This window comes from Lepidothrix coronata, unplaced genomic scaffold, assembly GCF_001604755.1.
Source record: "Lepidothrix coronata isolate B3197 unplaced genomic scaffold, Lepidothrix_coronata-1.0 Scaffold137, whole genome shotgun sequence".
In the NCBI taxonomy this organism is placed as follows: domain Eukaryota; kingdom Metazoa; phylum Chordata; class Aves; order Passeriformes; family Pipridae; genus Lepidothrix; species Lepidothrix coronata.
Genome location: NW_016690317.1, coordinates 1508688 through 1525775, shown reverse-complemented (window position 1 = coordinate 1525775; position 17088 = coordinate 1508688). Strand labels below are relative to the sequence as shown.

Here is a 17088-nt window from a genome sequence, read left to right as displayed (position 1 = left end):
ATCCCTGTGACAAGGTAAATGCAGAGCTGTGATCAAACCTGAGATATGAAAGCCTGCAAGACATGCCCTCAGCTGGCGTAAACCGATGTGTTATTAAAGTCAGGGGAACTATAATGGAACTACTTACAGCAGCAGAGAATTTGAATTTGTGTAGTATTAAAAGCAGAATATGAGGCTACTGAAAGATTACCAGCAGAGGAAAAAAAAAAATGCCTTATTGCTGTAGGAACAGCTGATGGGAGAAAAGTAATTCAGAACATCGAGACGGGTCTGTGCAACCTGCGTTCTCATGGATCAAGGTGCACAGGGGGACTGAAAGTTTAGCTGTGGGGATTTAAAAATGCACTCTTTATCTCTCATTTCAAGTATTTTAAGGATATACTTAAGCACTGATGTTGGTTCAGCAGCTGCCATTAGCACCTAACGAGCCATTTCTGCAGGTTTTGGCTGTTCTCTCCAGGACATCGTTACACGCCTGCAGGATCCCCTTGGCTTCGCTCTTAGAGACGTTTTCCAGCTGGGAACCTTCTGGAAAAGTCCAGACAGCCCGTTCTGGCGATGAGAGGAGTTTGATGGCTGAGCTGCAGCACCCTGAGTGATAACCCTGAGGAGTGGAAATGCTGACAGACCCGTAACTGCAGCAGTGCCAGCACAGCACACTTTGCAGGAGCCCATTATAAATACACATTATGAGCTCCCATAACAGCTCCACTGTGGCATTTAGATTTACCCTTGAAATGGATACCTAATTTTTATATTCATCTCTTCAACAGTTTATCATTTTCCTCTTCAAACAGTCTTCCTGTGACTCTTTAAAGAAGAAAAAAGTAAAAGAGAACTCAAGTATAATCATGTTGAGCATAAATATTTGATTGTATATTAAATATTGGGGGCATGGATACAATACTGGCATCACTGTTGTTTCCATCTTTTAGGAGAGTGTTGTGTTCTGGCAGTTAAAGGACATGACTAGAACCTGTAAGACCTATTTCCCTGTCTATTTTTCCTGTACAACCACAGGCAAGGGGTTAATTTTCATCCTTCTGTGGCAACATCTCACATGTAAAACAGAAGCACATGTCTTTCTGTAACTGATTGCCCATTTCTGATGCCCTGATAAACCTTCTGAGGTCTGGTTTTATATGAATAATTATTCTCCTTATACCTTTGAAGTCCCTACAGCCACCCACTCTCTGTTTTTCACATGACTTGACCCTTTGTGCTTTTCATCAGAGGTTCCACCTCAGCACTTGATAATTGTGAAGGACTCGATACAACATGACCCTGATAATACTGAGGCTGTTTGTTCTTGCTGCTGTTCCTGGTTCTGACAGAATTACATCTTCCCCTGCTTTTAGTTTGCAGGATTTCACACTTTTCAGTCTCCTGGGCTTGATGTTCCATGTCTGCATTTCTTAGGGTTTGGCCAAGAGCAAGCTGAAGGTATTTAGAGGAGAAATTCTCATTTATAGAGGCAGCTACACTAGTTATTAACACTTAAAGTATCAAGAAAATAATAACCTTCAATTATCACGGAAAAAAATAAAAACAGATTTTTGCTATAATGCCCAAGTCTACACTACCAAGAATTATTAAATCTGTTGAACTTTCCTATTCAGTATTTTGTATGTATTTGTCTGCTACATTCTACCCAACAAATAGGTGCCCTCCTGTGCTCCAACTGAGTATATTTTGCTATTTATATTTTTCTGTGGATGCACACGTGCACTCTGTGGGCAGTGCCATTTAAACAACCCAGTTTCCTGAGGCTTGACCTGCTGGTAACTTCTCTGCTGTCTGATAACATGGCTGAGCTCTTCACCCTTTCTTCCAGTGAGGGATTAATCGAGATTTCATCCAAAAACCTGCTGGAACTGCACCTTTGACGCTCCACAACCTTTCTGATAAAATCTGAGAGAAACTGGGCAAGAGGTTCGAAAGCTGGGGGAGTTCTGAAGAAGCCTTAGGATCATAGAATCGGATTCACAGAATCATAGAATCATGGATTCATAGAGAATCAGAGAATCACAGAGTCAGCTGGGTTGGAAAAGACCTCCAAGATCATCCAGTCCAACCCTTGATCCAACCCCACCGTGGTTCCCAGCCCATGGCACTGATGCCACATCCAGTCTCACCTTAAAAACCTCCAGGGATGGGAATCCCCCACTTCCCTGGGCAGCCCATTCCAATGGCTGAGCACCCTCTCTGCAAAGAAATTCTTCCTAATCTCCAACCTAACCCTCCCCTGGCACAGCTGAAGACCCAGCCCTCTTGTCTTGCTGATGGTTGCCTGGGAAAAGAGACCAACCCCCCCTGGCTCCCCCCTCCTGTCAGGGAGTTGCAGAGAGTGAGGAGGTCTCCCCTGAGCCTCCTCTTCTCCAGGCTGAGCCCCCCCAGCTCCCTCAGCCTCTCCTCACAGCACTTGTGCTCCAGACCCTTCCCCAGCCTCGTTGCCCTTCTCTGGCCCTGCTCCAGCCCCTCAACATCCTTCCCAAACTGAGGGCCCAGAGCTGGGCACAGCACTCCAGGGGTGGCCTCCCCAAGGAAGAATCACTTCCCTGCCCCTGTTGGCCACACTATTCCTGATCCAGGCCAGGATCCACTGGCCTTGGAAGCAGAAGGGCCCTGCCTGCCTGACCATGGCTTCAAACCCAACGCTTTTGTCCACGGGGCCAACAGTGGTTTCCTGATAACACAGGGAAGGGGTAAAAAAAAAAAGCCACCCTGTTATTTTCCTAGCTTAGAAGTTGTTTTTATTGCTATTAGCAGCACCAGCCTGGGGGAATTAGTTACCCAGGTGAGGCTCTACCTCAGAGCTGTGTTTCTCGTTCTGCCTGCCGTGGTGGGAGAGCTGCAGGTTCTTGGAGAGACAGACTGGGGAGGTGTTTGGCCAACCCTCGCTCCAGCAGCTCCTCTGAGGTGTTCCTCAACATATGGCAGGAGCACCCACTCACTCCTCAGAGGATGGGAACACACATCCCTGTGCCAGGGACAGCAGGAAAACAGGCAGAGGGTGTTTAACTTTCTTTCCTGCTGATTCCTGTGTGCAGCTTCACGTCCTTTTTTTGTGTGGAAGGTCTCAAATTAACACCTCAAAGAGCTGCACTGGCCTGACTCACACCCCCCCTGGATGGTACAGATCAGTCTTGCACTTAAAACAGCTTTACAACAATAATAAGATTTTTTTTTTTTTTCATAGAGGAATAGATATTTTTATGACACATTTCTCTATTTTAACCCTCTTTCAGCACAGGCACCAACAGCTCAGTGTTGAAGACACCGAGGGCAGGGCCTCAAGGAGCAGAAAAAAAAGAATTTTACATTTAAATCTGTGATAAAACCTGATAAAGTAATAATATCTCTTCCTCTAAAGCACCTGCAAGGTGCTGAAATCTAAAGGTATTTGCACACAGGCTTGATTTGTCCTAATCAATTTGAGTTGGCTCAAAATCAGTTCCAGTCAATGGATATAATTTCAGTACTTTTGATTAACTGTGGATTAGGTCTCTATTATAACAAAACCTTATATTTCCTTAATTATAACTCTAATTGTAGACTTAATTCTTGCTGCAGGTTTCTAGGTGTGGCAGTTGCATGAATAAATACATAAATACACTAATTTAGATATGTAAAATGGCATAAAACACTACCAGGATCTTCGCATATCATCGACTCTTTCTACAAGTCCTGAGCTGTCAGATTTCCATTCAAATTTTTCCACTTTTGGGAAAATTCTAACTAATTCATTCAACAGGTGGCAAAGTTTTTACCTTCAAATTTTTAATTAAAAATGTCTTGGACCTTCATTATCCTTTCTGTGTTAAATTATTATTTAAAAATTGACATTTATAATACACAAAGTGTATTTCATCGTGGGTAGCAAGAGGCTTACATAAAATTAGATAAATCCTTCCATTTTTGGGAATTCTGAATACGATTTGAGAGTCCTTCAACTCAGAGATAAATCCCTCCTTTAGAACTCAACATTCTCCAGCCATGGTTTATAATTTCAGGAACTTTAGTGCATACATTGCATGACATCACTGTCACTTCTGGTCACCCTGGTGCCACCTGATTTCTCCTTTCATGTCCTTATATCATGTTCTCTAAATAAGTTGATAATCCACCTAAGAATCAGCAAACCCCAGATTTGTTTTCAGCTCTTCTCTTGGTACAAGATGCTCTCCTGGTCCCCTGGGATTATCCTAAAAATGAAAGGCTCTCCCCAGGCAGAGGGGAATGTAAAATAAACACTGTTCTGGATAAAACGACTTCCAGAACGTGGAGCAATTTTACCATGTCCCTGCACACTCAATATCCGATAGGCAGACCCACATTTTGGCAACATGAGCTTTAATCTGGAAAAATCACATCCAAACTGCCCGAGTGGCCTTCAAAGAGCAAGAGGACAAATAAAAATAAACACACAAACCAAGCTGAGAGTTGTCGACACCAGTCACCAAAATAAAAAGCTGAGAGCTCCGACCCCCCCCCAGCCAAAATCAGCCACCTACCTGTGTAAATAAACCTGCCTGGTGCACCTTTGCAGAACTGTTTGGATTTGTAGGATAATGTCACTTCGACCACGCCGGGAATGTGCCGGGGAGGCGTCTGGACTCGGATGGCGTGAGGGGTGATGAGCTGGAATGGCACCAGGAGAGGCACAGTCAGGTGTCTGTGTCACCCCTTTACTTTGTGAGCAAATAACAGAATAATATCAGAGTAATAAAAAAGGTTTGGGTTGGAAATGACCTTTAAAGCCCACCCAGTGCCACCCCCTGCCACGGGCAGGGACACCTTCCCCTAGCCCAGGTTGCTCCAACCTGGCCTTGGACACTTCCAGGGATGGGGCAGCCACAGCTTCTCTGGGCAACCTGTGCCAGGGCCTGCCCACCCTCATCCTAAAAAAATGCCTTCCTTATATCCCTCTTTCATTTTAAAACCATTACCCCTGGTTCTACCATCCCAGCCCTGAGTTAAAAGTCTTTATTCCTGTGCAGGAGACACAAAGGGACACATCTGCTCCAGTTCCTTGCCTTCAGGAGAAGAAGACACATTTTAGGATGAAATCTCATCAGGAAACTTGTACTGTTAAGCCCGTTGGTTAAATGCTGGCTTATCCTGGACCCAGAGGGAATTCTTTCTTTATTTCTCTCCCTTTACCTGTCTCCAGATGCCCAGAATTGTCCAGTCCCATTCTGGCTCCCGCTGAGCAGTTGACCCCAATGAGATCCCACAGCAAGGAAAACACGTTCCCTGAATTCCCCCCACACAGATTAGCATGGCCTGCTTTCCACCCCACCCCTCCTGGAACAGGGATCACCACTGTTCCTCCTCGGGGAAGGGCTTTTTCTACCCACCTCACTCCACACCAGCATGGTCCCAAAGACGACCTGCAGCCCATCGAAGAAGTTGTCCCCGATGATGATGACCATGGCCCCGCCCGTGGTCCACCCTTCGCTGGGGCTGATGGCTTTGATGCAGGGGGTGGCTGAACAGAACACAGAGGACAGCAGAGCATCACCTTAGGAGGGCTTTTTGTTTGTTTTTTTTTTTTCCTTTTCCCCCAACAGCTGTTTGGAACACTGGGTGTAAATCCTTGGAGCGGAACGGTGAAATCCTGTGAGCCTCAGGAGCAGCTTCACCCGTCCACACCTGGGAATTTCTGAATTCCCAGAGCTGGCAAAGGCCTAGGACGAGTCCTCTCCAACCATTCACCCATAGAGGCTGCTTCACCCTTCCACAAACCCCAGCAAATAAATAATAAATAAATAAATAAATGAATAAAAGCGTGTTTTCTGCCTTGCAACTGTTAATTACTTGCCTATTCATTACTGGCACTTAACATGGTGTCATTAAAGCCTAATAGGCCAACTGTAGTGTGTGTAAAAATGAAATGCTTAAATGATTGTGCAGAGGCTGTTTAAGAAAAAAAAAAAAACCAACCCAGCACCCACTCATTAACATGTGATCCCACAAAAACAAACCCTGTGGAAAAAACAAAAAAGGCAGAGTCAGGTTTGTTAAATTTATGAATGGGTGAAAAAGGATATGGGATTATCAAATGTCTCCTCCAATTCCTATCAGGAGACAATTTCTAATCGTTTTCTTGATTTTATAGAGTAGATTTTTTTTCCCTTCTCTCTTCCATATGTTCAAGGCCTCTGGACTATACATCCCATCAGGAACCCAATATGGTTTCCAGGCCATAACCAAAGTCAATCCATCACTCCATTCCCAATGTTGACAGGGTCAGAGGTGGAGGGGAACTTTGGCAGTGCTCCAAAAACATGAGACTCCTTTGAACAGCCAGTCAATCACATCCAATCAGTCAAGGAAAAACTGGATGGCTTCCTAGGCTAGGAATCCTGGGATTTTCCTTCTACCATTTCACTGCCCGCTGGGGGAGAATTAACACCACTCTGAATTCTTTACTGATTCAATCATTTTCTTCCAGTTCATTAATTCTTCTTTTAGGTTGATACAGGGCACAGTTAAGAAGTGGGGCAGCAAAACATTATAATGAAATAATATCCTTGCTTGTCTTTTCTACTAACATCACCAGCTCTTCTCACTTTCCCTGGCTGCAGGGGAGGGAGAAGCAGACACAAGATAGCATTTTCCAGTAATTTGGAGCGTGAGGGAGGTGGAATGTGTCAGGAATGAACGTACAGGGAGAGGGAGAGGGAGAGGAGGGGCATTTTTTTTTTGAGGCTTAGCAGATACGAGGGTTTGTAATTGCTTTAATACAGTCCCCAACCCATCCTGCAGCAGGCCATGAGCCTGGCTTAGCCAAACAAACTCCCATCAATTAGTGTCAGCTCCCTCTGTGCATCGTTCTGCTCCGTGCAGAGTTTGTTTAAGGGAACCAGTGACACTTTTTCATACACATCTTGGGCTGCAGCGGCTCTGTTTAACTAAGATGTCATGTTGCCTAATTTGCCTGAAATCAAATCTATCCCAGCTGAATGAGAAGGCTGAAATTTCGATGGTGCTCGGTGTTTTCTGTGGTTTTCATCTTTGCAGCACATACTAATTAATAAATTGGAGGGGGAGGGGGAGCCAGTCTCTCAGATGTGAAGAGGAGCATATTTTGCATGCACAGACACTGTTTTCCTGCCTCTTTCTTCTCCAGACCCCCTGAGGGTCTGCAGTTCCCCCTTGGCTCCCCTTCCCTCCTCAAAACAAATAGAAGCTGAAGAATGGGGGAGATGTTTTTGCATTCATTCGTGCTCTGCTCTCCAGACAAACATCCCACCTTCTGAGGGGTCAAGTCTCCTCGCTCTCCGTCCGTGCTTGGAGTTGTTGTGAACAAACATGTTGTCAGACACTGCCAGCACGTGCCCATCAACGTTCACTGTTGTTGATAGCACAACCTGGAGGTTGAGAGAGGGAAGGAAAAGGAGGCAGGTAAACAATTTGCTTCGAGATTTGCCTTCTTAAGCGTTAATTATTCAGTTTGGCCAAAGCCCTGCTCCGTGTGTGAAACAGCACCACGTCCTGCAGGGTTTTACTCCCTGGCAGGAAGGGGAGGAAATATTTTCAGCCTTCATTCTGGGCATTAATTCCATTTAACACAGCATCCTGAGGGCCATATAAAGGCCTGGCTGTATAATGAACCAGCCACTGCAGATGGCCCTAAATTCAGTTGCTGAGGTGCATTGTGGCATTGCTGATGGCAGAGAGGGCTGTGTACACCAGGCACGGGGCAGGCTCAGAGCAGCCCAGCAATGTGCCCTGGGATCCTCCTGCAGGCTCCCAGCCATCTGCTTCTGGCACACTCATGCAAATGGACCTGCATCTGCCTGGAGACGAGGCTCCACTGCCTGCAGCTCCATGAAAACCAACTAAAACCTGCTGCTGACATATCAGTGCCTCCTGAAAATCATCTGAGCCCGAGGACTCCAACTCAAGCAGCAGTTTTTAAGCCTCAGCCCCCACGACTGAGCTCCAGTAGTGTTTGAATTCTTACAGGAAGTAACTGTATATGCTAATTAAGCCCACTTTAGTTTTTACAATATCCAAAGCTCTAAATCCCCATCGATCCAGAAATATATAGTGCACCCTTAAACCACAAACTTTTAGGAAATGTGAACAAACCGTGGTTCAGCTCCTGAAAGAAGATGCATCTTATTGAAACATTCAAGTTTGGACCAGCAGTTGGTGTAAATCAGCTTAATGGTGTAAATCAGCTTATGCCACCACACACCTAGAGAAAGTCAGAGCTATGGAAAATCAAACCCTGGATGAGTTCATGGATTTTCAGAGACAGCTGTCATAGTCCAGGTAAGAGAAGGTCAGGCTCCAGTTGCTGATAAAACTCTATTCAGCATACAGAGGAGAAACCTTGCCCTCCCCGGGATTGTGAGAGCTTGAAGAACACTTTCTTTCTCGAGACAACTTTAATTCATTCCAAAAGGCTCTTGTCATGCTGTACTCTTATACTTCTCAAGCATTCTTGTCACAAAATGTGTTGCTTTTGTGTGCCAACTGATTTCCTCATTGCACATTAGGGTGGAGTGTGTCTCTGTCCAAAGGGAACGTTTCCCGCATGACATCGCTGAGCCCACTCAGATGCACTTCATTATTTTCCCTTAAACAATGGAAATAAATTTTAATCTCTCACTGGCCAGCGCTGTGGCAACAAGGGAATAGCCCTGAATTATTCCAGTGTCTGAAATATTTACGACAAGTGTTTAAATTGTAACCAAATGTAAATAAAAAGTGATCGCATCTATACAGTTACCCTGTGTAATATACAGGGGTCTGAACTCACCCACACGAGGTTCTGTGTGATAAATACACACCCACACGCTCTCAGGATGAGAGACTGAGAATACAGGCAGACCCTGAGTGTACACATGTAGAATAGAATTATAGAACATCCTGAGCTGGAAGGGACCCCCAAGGATCGTCCATCCCGCTCCTGGCCCTGCACAGACACCCCAAAATCCCACCCTGTGCCTCGGAGTGTTGTCCAAACACTCCTGGAGCTCTGGCAGCCTTGGGGCTGTGACCAAACCCTGGGGAGCCTGTTCAGTGCCCAACCACCCTCTGGGGGAAGAAACTTTCCCTACTGTCCCTCCTAAACCAGCCCTGACAGAGCTCCAGCCATTCCAGGGTCCTGTCCCTGCTCACAGAGAGCAGAGATCGGTGTCTGAATAATCATTTGGGTGTAAATGTTGTGCAAAACACAAGACCCATATTTTGGTAAGAGATGTAGAGATCCCCAGAGCCTGAGCAGTCCAGAAGACAAGTGCTGAGCATCCAGCAGGAATGGAAGATGCACTTCCAGCCCTCTGCCCACGTGTGGCTCCATTTGGATTCACCTCTCCCACTCCTCACAGGAGGCTCAGAGCCACTTGGAACATCACAGGGACAGGATGAGTGCAAAGTTCAGAGATCTGAACCCAAAGTTTTGGCTCTTCTTTGCAGTCCTCTCCAAGGTCCTGCTGAAATCCAGCAGAGCCCTTTGTCATGGCCACAACACCTCTACCCAACTCATCACCAGTGGTGGGGAGTGAGAGCTGTGAGATTGTGGGCACAAAAAGGGCTGAACTTCTTCACTTTGCTCCAGCCATTCCCTCTTGCCTGGTGGAGATCAAGACACAATAGTTTCATACTGAAGATTAAAAAACAATGTTTTATGGATAAAAGGAAGAGGAATGTGCATTCCACTATGGTCTCTAACTCCCAGGCCCTTCCCTCTCACAAGCCAACTGCTTTCCCCCAGTGAGTATTTCCTGGGTCATGAAGGGTGACCCCTTCCATCTGGAATCAATCAGTCAACTCCTGACAACTTCCTGAAACACCTCACTCCATTTCCTGTTCTCTCCCCCTTCCCTCTTTCCCCCTGGTTTGCTTCACTCTTCAAAACTGCAGGCCACAGCAGCTTAATGTTAGAGGGTCAGACACAGTTAGACTCCAAAACACTACACAAGAACACCTTTGACCTTCAAAAATCTTTACATCTTAGCTAAACAAATCAAGGTCAACGTTTCTTACCATTACCTTGTTAACCATTTCTGTGCATTTTTGCCAATACCCTTCTGAACACGTATTTATCAATAACACTTGTTCTCCCAACGTCGTAAAACAGTCCAAGCCCCTTGTTTTAAGGTCCCTGTGTTTAGTGCCGATGAAAGGTGATGTGCAAACTCCCCTGGAGACTTAAATTCTCACTTTTGCCCGCAGCAAATCGCTGGCAAACGGCTTTGGTGGGTTTTTCCTTTCCTGCTCTGGTGGCACCACTGCCTGTGTATGAAAATTTGGCGCCTTTGCCTATTCAGTTGAGGGTCTTTTCTCTAAAATCCGTGGTTAATGGAAAAGTTAACCCTAAGGGAATGATCTGAGAACAACAAAACATGTCAGGTAGGCCATGGACTCTGGTCATTGCAGCCAAATTTGGACACGAACAGCACAAAGACTGAAGATTTTGTGCCACCTGGGTCAAACAGCTCTGCTGGAGTTTCAGAGGACAACCAAGCAAGAGGCAGAGAGGGCAATGTGCTGTTCCTGCGTCCTTCCAAACCCAGGTCCCATCTCCAGGAGCACAGAGGCACTTCCAGGGCTCCACGTGTGTTCTCAGCAGCCCCGAAGTTCTCTCTGCCAACCTGCAGGGTCCTGCTCTCAGCAGCCACAGACCCAAAGCAACGCTCCCCCAGCAGCCCTGGAGAAATGCCTGTGCTGGATCTCCCCGTTATTGTGTCTCCCAGGTGGATTTGGGTGAGGCAACCCCTGCTCAGAACCCTCGAGGAGGGTTCACCCCCCGTGACACGCAGACAAACCACCCTTAGCACATTAAACTGGGGCTCTCTGAGCTGCCCTGCCCCTCCTTCACCTCCCTGCACAGCTCAGGGGGTTGGATTTCTTTCCAAACCTTCACCTGGATATTGCAAATTTCCCTCCCCCACCTACACACTGTCACAGTATTTCCATATTCTAATGGGTGCTCCTCTTCAGATCCCAGATATGCAAATAAATACACCTCCCCGTGTATTTTAAAGCTGTATCAGTCACAGACACCTATTTAGACATATGGTGCAAACATTCCAGGCATACAGGCATTGACTTACATGTAACATATCTCATCACTGTGTAAATGATCTCTCTCAAAAAATTCCTGTTACCATTCCAAGTGTGGAAAAAATTCTTTATGACATTGTACATCTGGAAACAATATTACATTCCTGATGCACTTTCCCTTGTAACTCTCCAGTCGCAGCACCATGTTATTTTAACTTTAAAAAACAAAACAAAACAAACCCCCAAAAAACTACTATGAGGATTAAAAAAATGATCATCATTATTATTATTATTTTCCAGCTGAGTGGAAGGAAAGATGTCAGGCCTGCACTTGGACAGGGCTGCCATTGATGTCAACAGGCTTTTTGGTTGAGGGAGTAATTCAGGAGTAGAGCCTGGATATGATGTGTTTGCTTCATAGTTGGATTAGGAATAAGATAAACAACGTGGAAAATGCCAGCAGAGCCTCTCTCTGCTCCAAACTTCCATTGAATTCTTTGGGAAATCCTCCCTGAGACCCCTGAGCCCTCTGCCAACAGGACAAAGTGTGCACGTGGCCTTCATTGCAGGCTGGGGTCTCCAAAGTTCCTGGGACACAGGGCAGGAGACAGATCCTGGGTCACCCCCACCTTGTCTCCTGCTGTCACAGACACCCAAACCATGGAGCTGCTTTTAGAAAGTCATTCTCCACCATTTGGAGCTTTTGCCTCTGTCACTCCTCTTGTTTTAAAGCCTCCTCGTCCTGGGGCTTGGGGCATTTCTGGTTTACAGCCTAAATTCCTTCCTAGTCTCTTTATATTTAACAGCAGCTTCAAAAATTCCCCTTTCCCATCCTGACCTACCTGAGGATCTTTTCAGACAGCAGCTCCAGCCCTTCTCAGTGCATGTCACTGAAGTACTGGAGCCCAGCTCTTGCCCAGCCCCTCTCACCTCAAGGACCATTCCTGCAGCTGCTCCAATGGCACTTTTATTCTCTTGTACTGTGGTTACACCAGGATGTTGGATCCAACAAGGAATCAGTGGGGTACAATGGTACAGATGCACCCTCCTTTCTCCTGGCAGGATGGGACACAGTGGATCTCCTCCCTGGTTTGTTTTTAATGGATGAGGCACAGCTCTGGGAGCTCACTCTCCCAGTGGCTATTTGGGCTGCAGATCTGAGCAAATTTAGCTCCTTAAGACTTTTTTCTCTCACAGTTGAGTCAGTCCTTCCCTTCCTCACACAGAATCTAACATAACAGCACCTTCTGTTGGGTCAGTCACCACCTGATGAAGAAATTTGCCCCCCAGCCCAGGCCCTGCTGATCCCAGCTGCGTGTATTTTGGGATCTATACCTGGGAAATTAGTCTCCCACGATGATCAGTCCATGCAGTATTCACCTCTAACAGCTCAGTGATCCCTATCCATGCCCAAATCTGGGGCTCTGGCCCGTTCCTTCCCCATCATTCCGAAAGGGATTTCGATTCGGGCCGGTTCTGTTTTATTCCCGCTGCCCCTTTTTGGTTCTCCCAGCCCACATTCCTTTCTCCCGGTCTCCCCCCACCCCTCTTAATCATCTTCCATCCCCTGGATGACACAGAGCCCTCGGTGCTCCGTGGCAGAGCAGAGCTGGGTGAATTCCCAGCCCCAGCCAGCTTTGCTCACGTGCCCGATGATGAACTGAGCCGAGCGCTCGGAGGTCAGGAAGGAAACCTCCCCGGGGATACACCTTGTTATTTTTCCTTTCTCTTCCCCCCCCGGAGCATCCAGAGGGGGGGCTGTACCTGCCAGGAAACATTCCATGTCATGTTTTCTGCTGAAAACAGAGGGCAATTACTGACCTTTCTCTTTTTGTTCCTACAAAAGCGTGTTGGTTCAGAGCTGACCAGTGTTAGCACCGACGTTCTGCCAGGGGCTGTTTAATCCCGGCGTTGCTGGAGGAAGCAGAATTCCCACTCAGCAGGGGTGGGGGGGGTGTGATCACCAGCTCTCAGCTGAAGCATTTCAGCTGAAGTGCCTCATCTTAATCCCCCGGAATTATTGGCCCCATTATTATCGTTACCATTAAGTGTCACTGGGCTTCAGTCAAGTTCTCCAGGAGAAATCCTCATCATCAATTTTAATATTTCTTTTTTTTTTTTTAAATTCCACTCCTGGGAGAATCCTTCCCCGAGAATACAGCACCGACTAAATTTCCCTGTGTAAACTCAGATTTGCAGAGTAGCTGAACTCAAACAGTCAGCAGTGTGTTGGGAAAGGTGATTTTAGGATGCCTTTTGTCCCCTTTTTCCACTAAAAGGTTTCACTTGAAAATATTCTAATTGATAAATAATAATATTTGCTCCAGCTGAATTCACAATATGTTCATATTACTGGATCTCTGTGGGGTTTGGGCAGCCATGCCATGAAAATAACCATGGAAATAGTTCTAGAAAGATTTCTTTTCCTTTCTTTACCCACTGGCATTGAAGCAGTGATTCACAATAAAATTATGTTGCCACAGGAGGAAAAAACCCACTAAAATAATGATCACGCATTCCTTCACTTCTGAGGTAAAACATGTTTTTCAACAGCAGAAAAATATTTGTATTTGGTTAAAAAAAAAAAAAAAACAAATAAAAAGAAAGGTAAGAGATTTTCCTGGTATCTTTGAAGCTCTACTTAATATCAGAGCAAATTTCGAGGAGCTGGTGTTGCTCTCCAAACTAAAAGAATTATACTAAAAAAACCCAACTTCTTCAGGCATCTGGAGCTGGATTAAATTTGCAGTGCAGTGTTAATGTAACCTTTCCTCCCCTTTTTCTCCCCACTCCCCTTTTTCCTTTTTTTTTTTTTTTTTAAAATGACTGTGATAGAAGTGAAATCTAACATTTAATTCAGCTGAATGTACTGCAACTGTGCCATAAAATATGGAGATCTTGTCCTGTATCTACAAGGGAGGCTTGGGCCGGGCTCAGAGACCGGATCCCAGGGCCTTGGAAAATTGGGGATGAGCCAAACCAAGCCCAAACTGTGCAGCTTCACACCCATCTCTAATCAGAAGCATTAACTTGACACTTTTCCAGCCGTGAGTAACCATTCTTCCATGCTGGAAGAACTCACTAGGATGCATTGTACAGCACTTATTTCCATGGCTCTTATTCATATTTTGGGGCTCGACAACAAAGCCTGAGTTTTGGGCTTTCATTCAAGCTCCAAAGAGCAAAAATAAAAAAAAAAAGGATTTTGGTGAGACCTTTTCAGCTCCAGGTTTGAGTAGTAATTTAAATGAGAACTTTGAAGTGAGGATTCTCTCTTCTGTTTTGTTTAATAATCATTAAAATAATTTAAAAAAAGAATATCTTGGTGTCTCCTGGAGATCTGACGAGCTCTACTCCATTGAAAATGAAAATATTTGGTTGTGCAGAAGAGCACAGGTAGGAATTAAAACATCCCCAGCTGAGCATCACTGCAAAAGTCTGTTTGCAGAAGGCAAGTGAAGTGCCTGGAAAAGCCTGGAAAAGGGGGGCCTTAATGATAACAGCTGTACAACTAATTTATTACCAAAAAAAATCAGTGGAGGTTTTAGATCTGGCCCAAGACTGAAACATAAGGAATGAAATCATAACACAAATCAAGCACCTACTGCCCTGTGCTTTTTCACCTTGATTTTTCTCTCTCACAAGTTCCTGTGCTGGTCAGGGAACAACTGTCCTTTCAAACCTAATAAACAATTCTGCACATTAATGATTTCACCTGATGTAAACCTTAACGATTAAAATGAAAATTGCTGTGCAAACAGACCCTTAATCCTTTAAAAGAATCTTTTTTTTTTTTTTCCCCTCCACTTCTGACTTTGGGGGTTGATGACAGGCCACGAGAAGCAGGCACAAAAAAAAATTTGCCAAAATTTAAAACCCGAAAACGCAACAAATTAAAAAAAAAAAATCAATTAAAAAGAAAAAAAAAGAAAAGGGTGCAGAAGACACTGGAGCATTCAAGAACACTCTTAACTTTGGTTGTATCCAGGGAAGTCATCCTTCTATCCTTAGAAACAAGGAGGCAGACAGAAAACAAGCTGTCTTTGCTTATTGTCTTTCCTGTTCATCACGGCTGATTTCCCTTGGAACGGGGAGCTCTGCGAGTCCCAGAGTGTCAAATTTTAGCAATCAAGCCGCTTTTTTGTGCCTTTTTTTATCCTCACTGACCTCTGCAGCCCAGAACAAAGCTCGTGGAGCCCCGTGTCCAGCTTTGGACGGGCCTGAATGAGGAATCCAAACCTCAGGAATTCTGCACTTTGGCTCAGGGGGTTCATTTTTGCGACCCGGAAAAAAGGTCCCATGCAAGGACATTTTTGGTTTTGATAGAAAGTAAATTAAACTCGGTGGTTTTGCCTGATCTCGGTTAATTTGGGGGTCTGAGCCGGAATTCTCACACTGAAACTCCGAGGGGATGAGCTCCTGGAGACTGGGAGTGTGGGAGGAGTTGAAGTTATCCCTGAGAAACAGAACCACGGAGGTTCACTTGGCTCAGCTTTTCCCACCTTGGCTTGTTCCAAGGCAGAGAAGCCAGAGGAAGAGTCTGTCCCAGCTCCTTTTCCTCTCCTAAAGTGCTGATTTTGGTCCAGAGATCAAAAGCAAGGCCACACTTTCTCCCGTGCAGGCAACACCAGGTGGATGTGGCAAGGAATGGAGGAATTCCATGGAATTCCAGCCCCATCCAGGTGGGGCTGCAGGACTCAGCTCAGCTTCCCTGTCGTGTTTCCCTGGAAATCTGAGGCTGTTGGGGCTCTGCTCCATCTGCATTTGGGTGTGGAGGCCCAGAGGTGACACAGAGAGAACAGGGCTGATGTTACAGATCCTGCCCCGAAAAATCGGATCCAAACTCCTGCAGTTCAGCACCTGACGGAAATCTGGGATTTAAACAGAGGGGTTTTTGGGAAGAGCCAGCACGAGCTTGAAATCAGAGCTGAATTGCCCCAGTGTCCAGGTGTGTTTGGACCCAGAATTTCTATTTTGGCTGCGACAACCAATATTCTGTGTGACCTGGCAGTGCCTCCAGTCCCCAGGTGCTGATCAGGAGCACGATTTTTTTACAAACTCACAACAAACCCCCCCCAAAACCAGCCTGTGTTTAGGTTTCATTCCATTCCACAATCAGCTCCAAGAGCCAACAAGATGTGTTTACATGCTGTAAAATGGGTTTTCCTTTGCTCTCCAGATTTTTTTATTTTTTTTTTTTCGTTCTTGGCAGATGAAAACTAATTGGTGTTTTTTTTCTTTCTGGAAACTGCCACTCGAAATAAAAAAATCAGTCTGAATTTCCTAACAATGAGCACCTCTTTTTTTTCCTCCTGTCTTATCATCTCTAGAAAACACAGAATGAAGAAGTCACTGCAGCCTCTTTAAACTACAAGTGAAAAAAATTGAGTTGGTCAGGATTTTTTCTTTAAATTCCTTCCTGCTCCAAATAAAAAAAGAAATTAATAACTCTTACTTATTTATTTTTTTTGCCTACATTTCTTTAATTTTTTTGAGCTTTTGTTTGGCAGGATTCCTCTTAAAAGTTGAACTCTTTTTTTTTTTTTAAATAAAAATTTACCTCCTGCGAATTTTTCATCACCATTAAAAATAAAATATAAAAATCACTTGTCTGTGAAAACATGTTTTTGGTGGAAAGTTTTAAGCAACTCTGTCAACTCTTGTGGAGCTTTAACTTCATTTAATAAATGAGGAAGCTGATGCAAGTGAACAAGAAACATGAAGCAGTGAAACATGAATTGCCAGACCTACAGATGTCACCTTGCCTTGTCAAGCCTGGTGGGTCTACAGGAAAACCACCCATCCCTCCATGAGATAAAATCCAATTTGTAGCAGGGATGTGACCCAGGGAAGACACAATAATGATGAGAACAAGGACAGTCCTGCTTTCCATCGGGGGCTTTTGAAGGCTCTGGATGACAAAGGATTTTCAAATGTTCTCCTGGATTTCACCACGAAGTTTTACCAAGGGGAGCAGTGAATATTATATTTGTATAATATATATACTAAATGTAGATACTAATTGTATAATATATACTAAATATACATACTAAATGTAGATAC

General features: G+C 45.0%; 1 protein-coding gene across 1 annotated transcript in view; it reads right to left on the bottom strand.

Annotated features, from left to right (window-relative positions):
* The window catches only part of LOC108503355 (transcription factor COE2-like), an 84123-nt gene that overhangs the window by 22820 nt on the left and 44215 nt on the right, over positions 1-17088 (bottom strand). The window contains exons 2-5 of the mRNA XM_017827271.1: positions 7259-7376; positions 5361-5491; positions 4515-4641; positions 3651-3738 (exon numbers count right to left, since the gene is read on the bottom strand). Of these exons, the coding sequence (XP_017682760.1) occupies positions 3651-3738; positions 4515-4641; positions 5361-5491; positions 7259-7376 (464 nt within the window). The remainder of the gene's footprint in view (positions 1-3650; positions 3739-4514; positions 4642-5360; positions 5492-7258; positions 7377-17088) is intronic.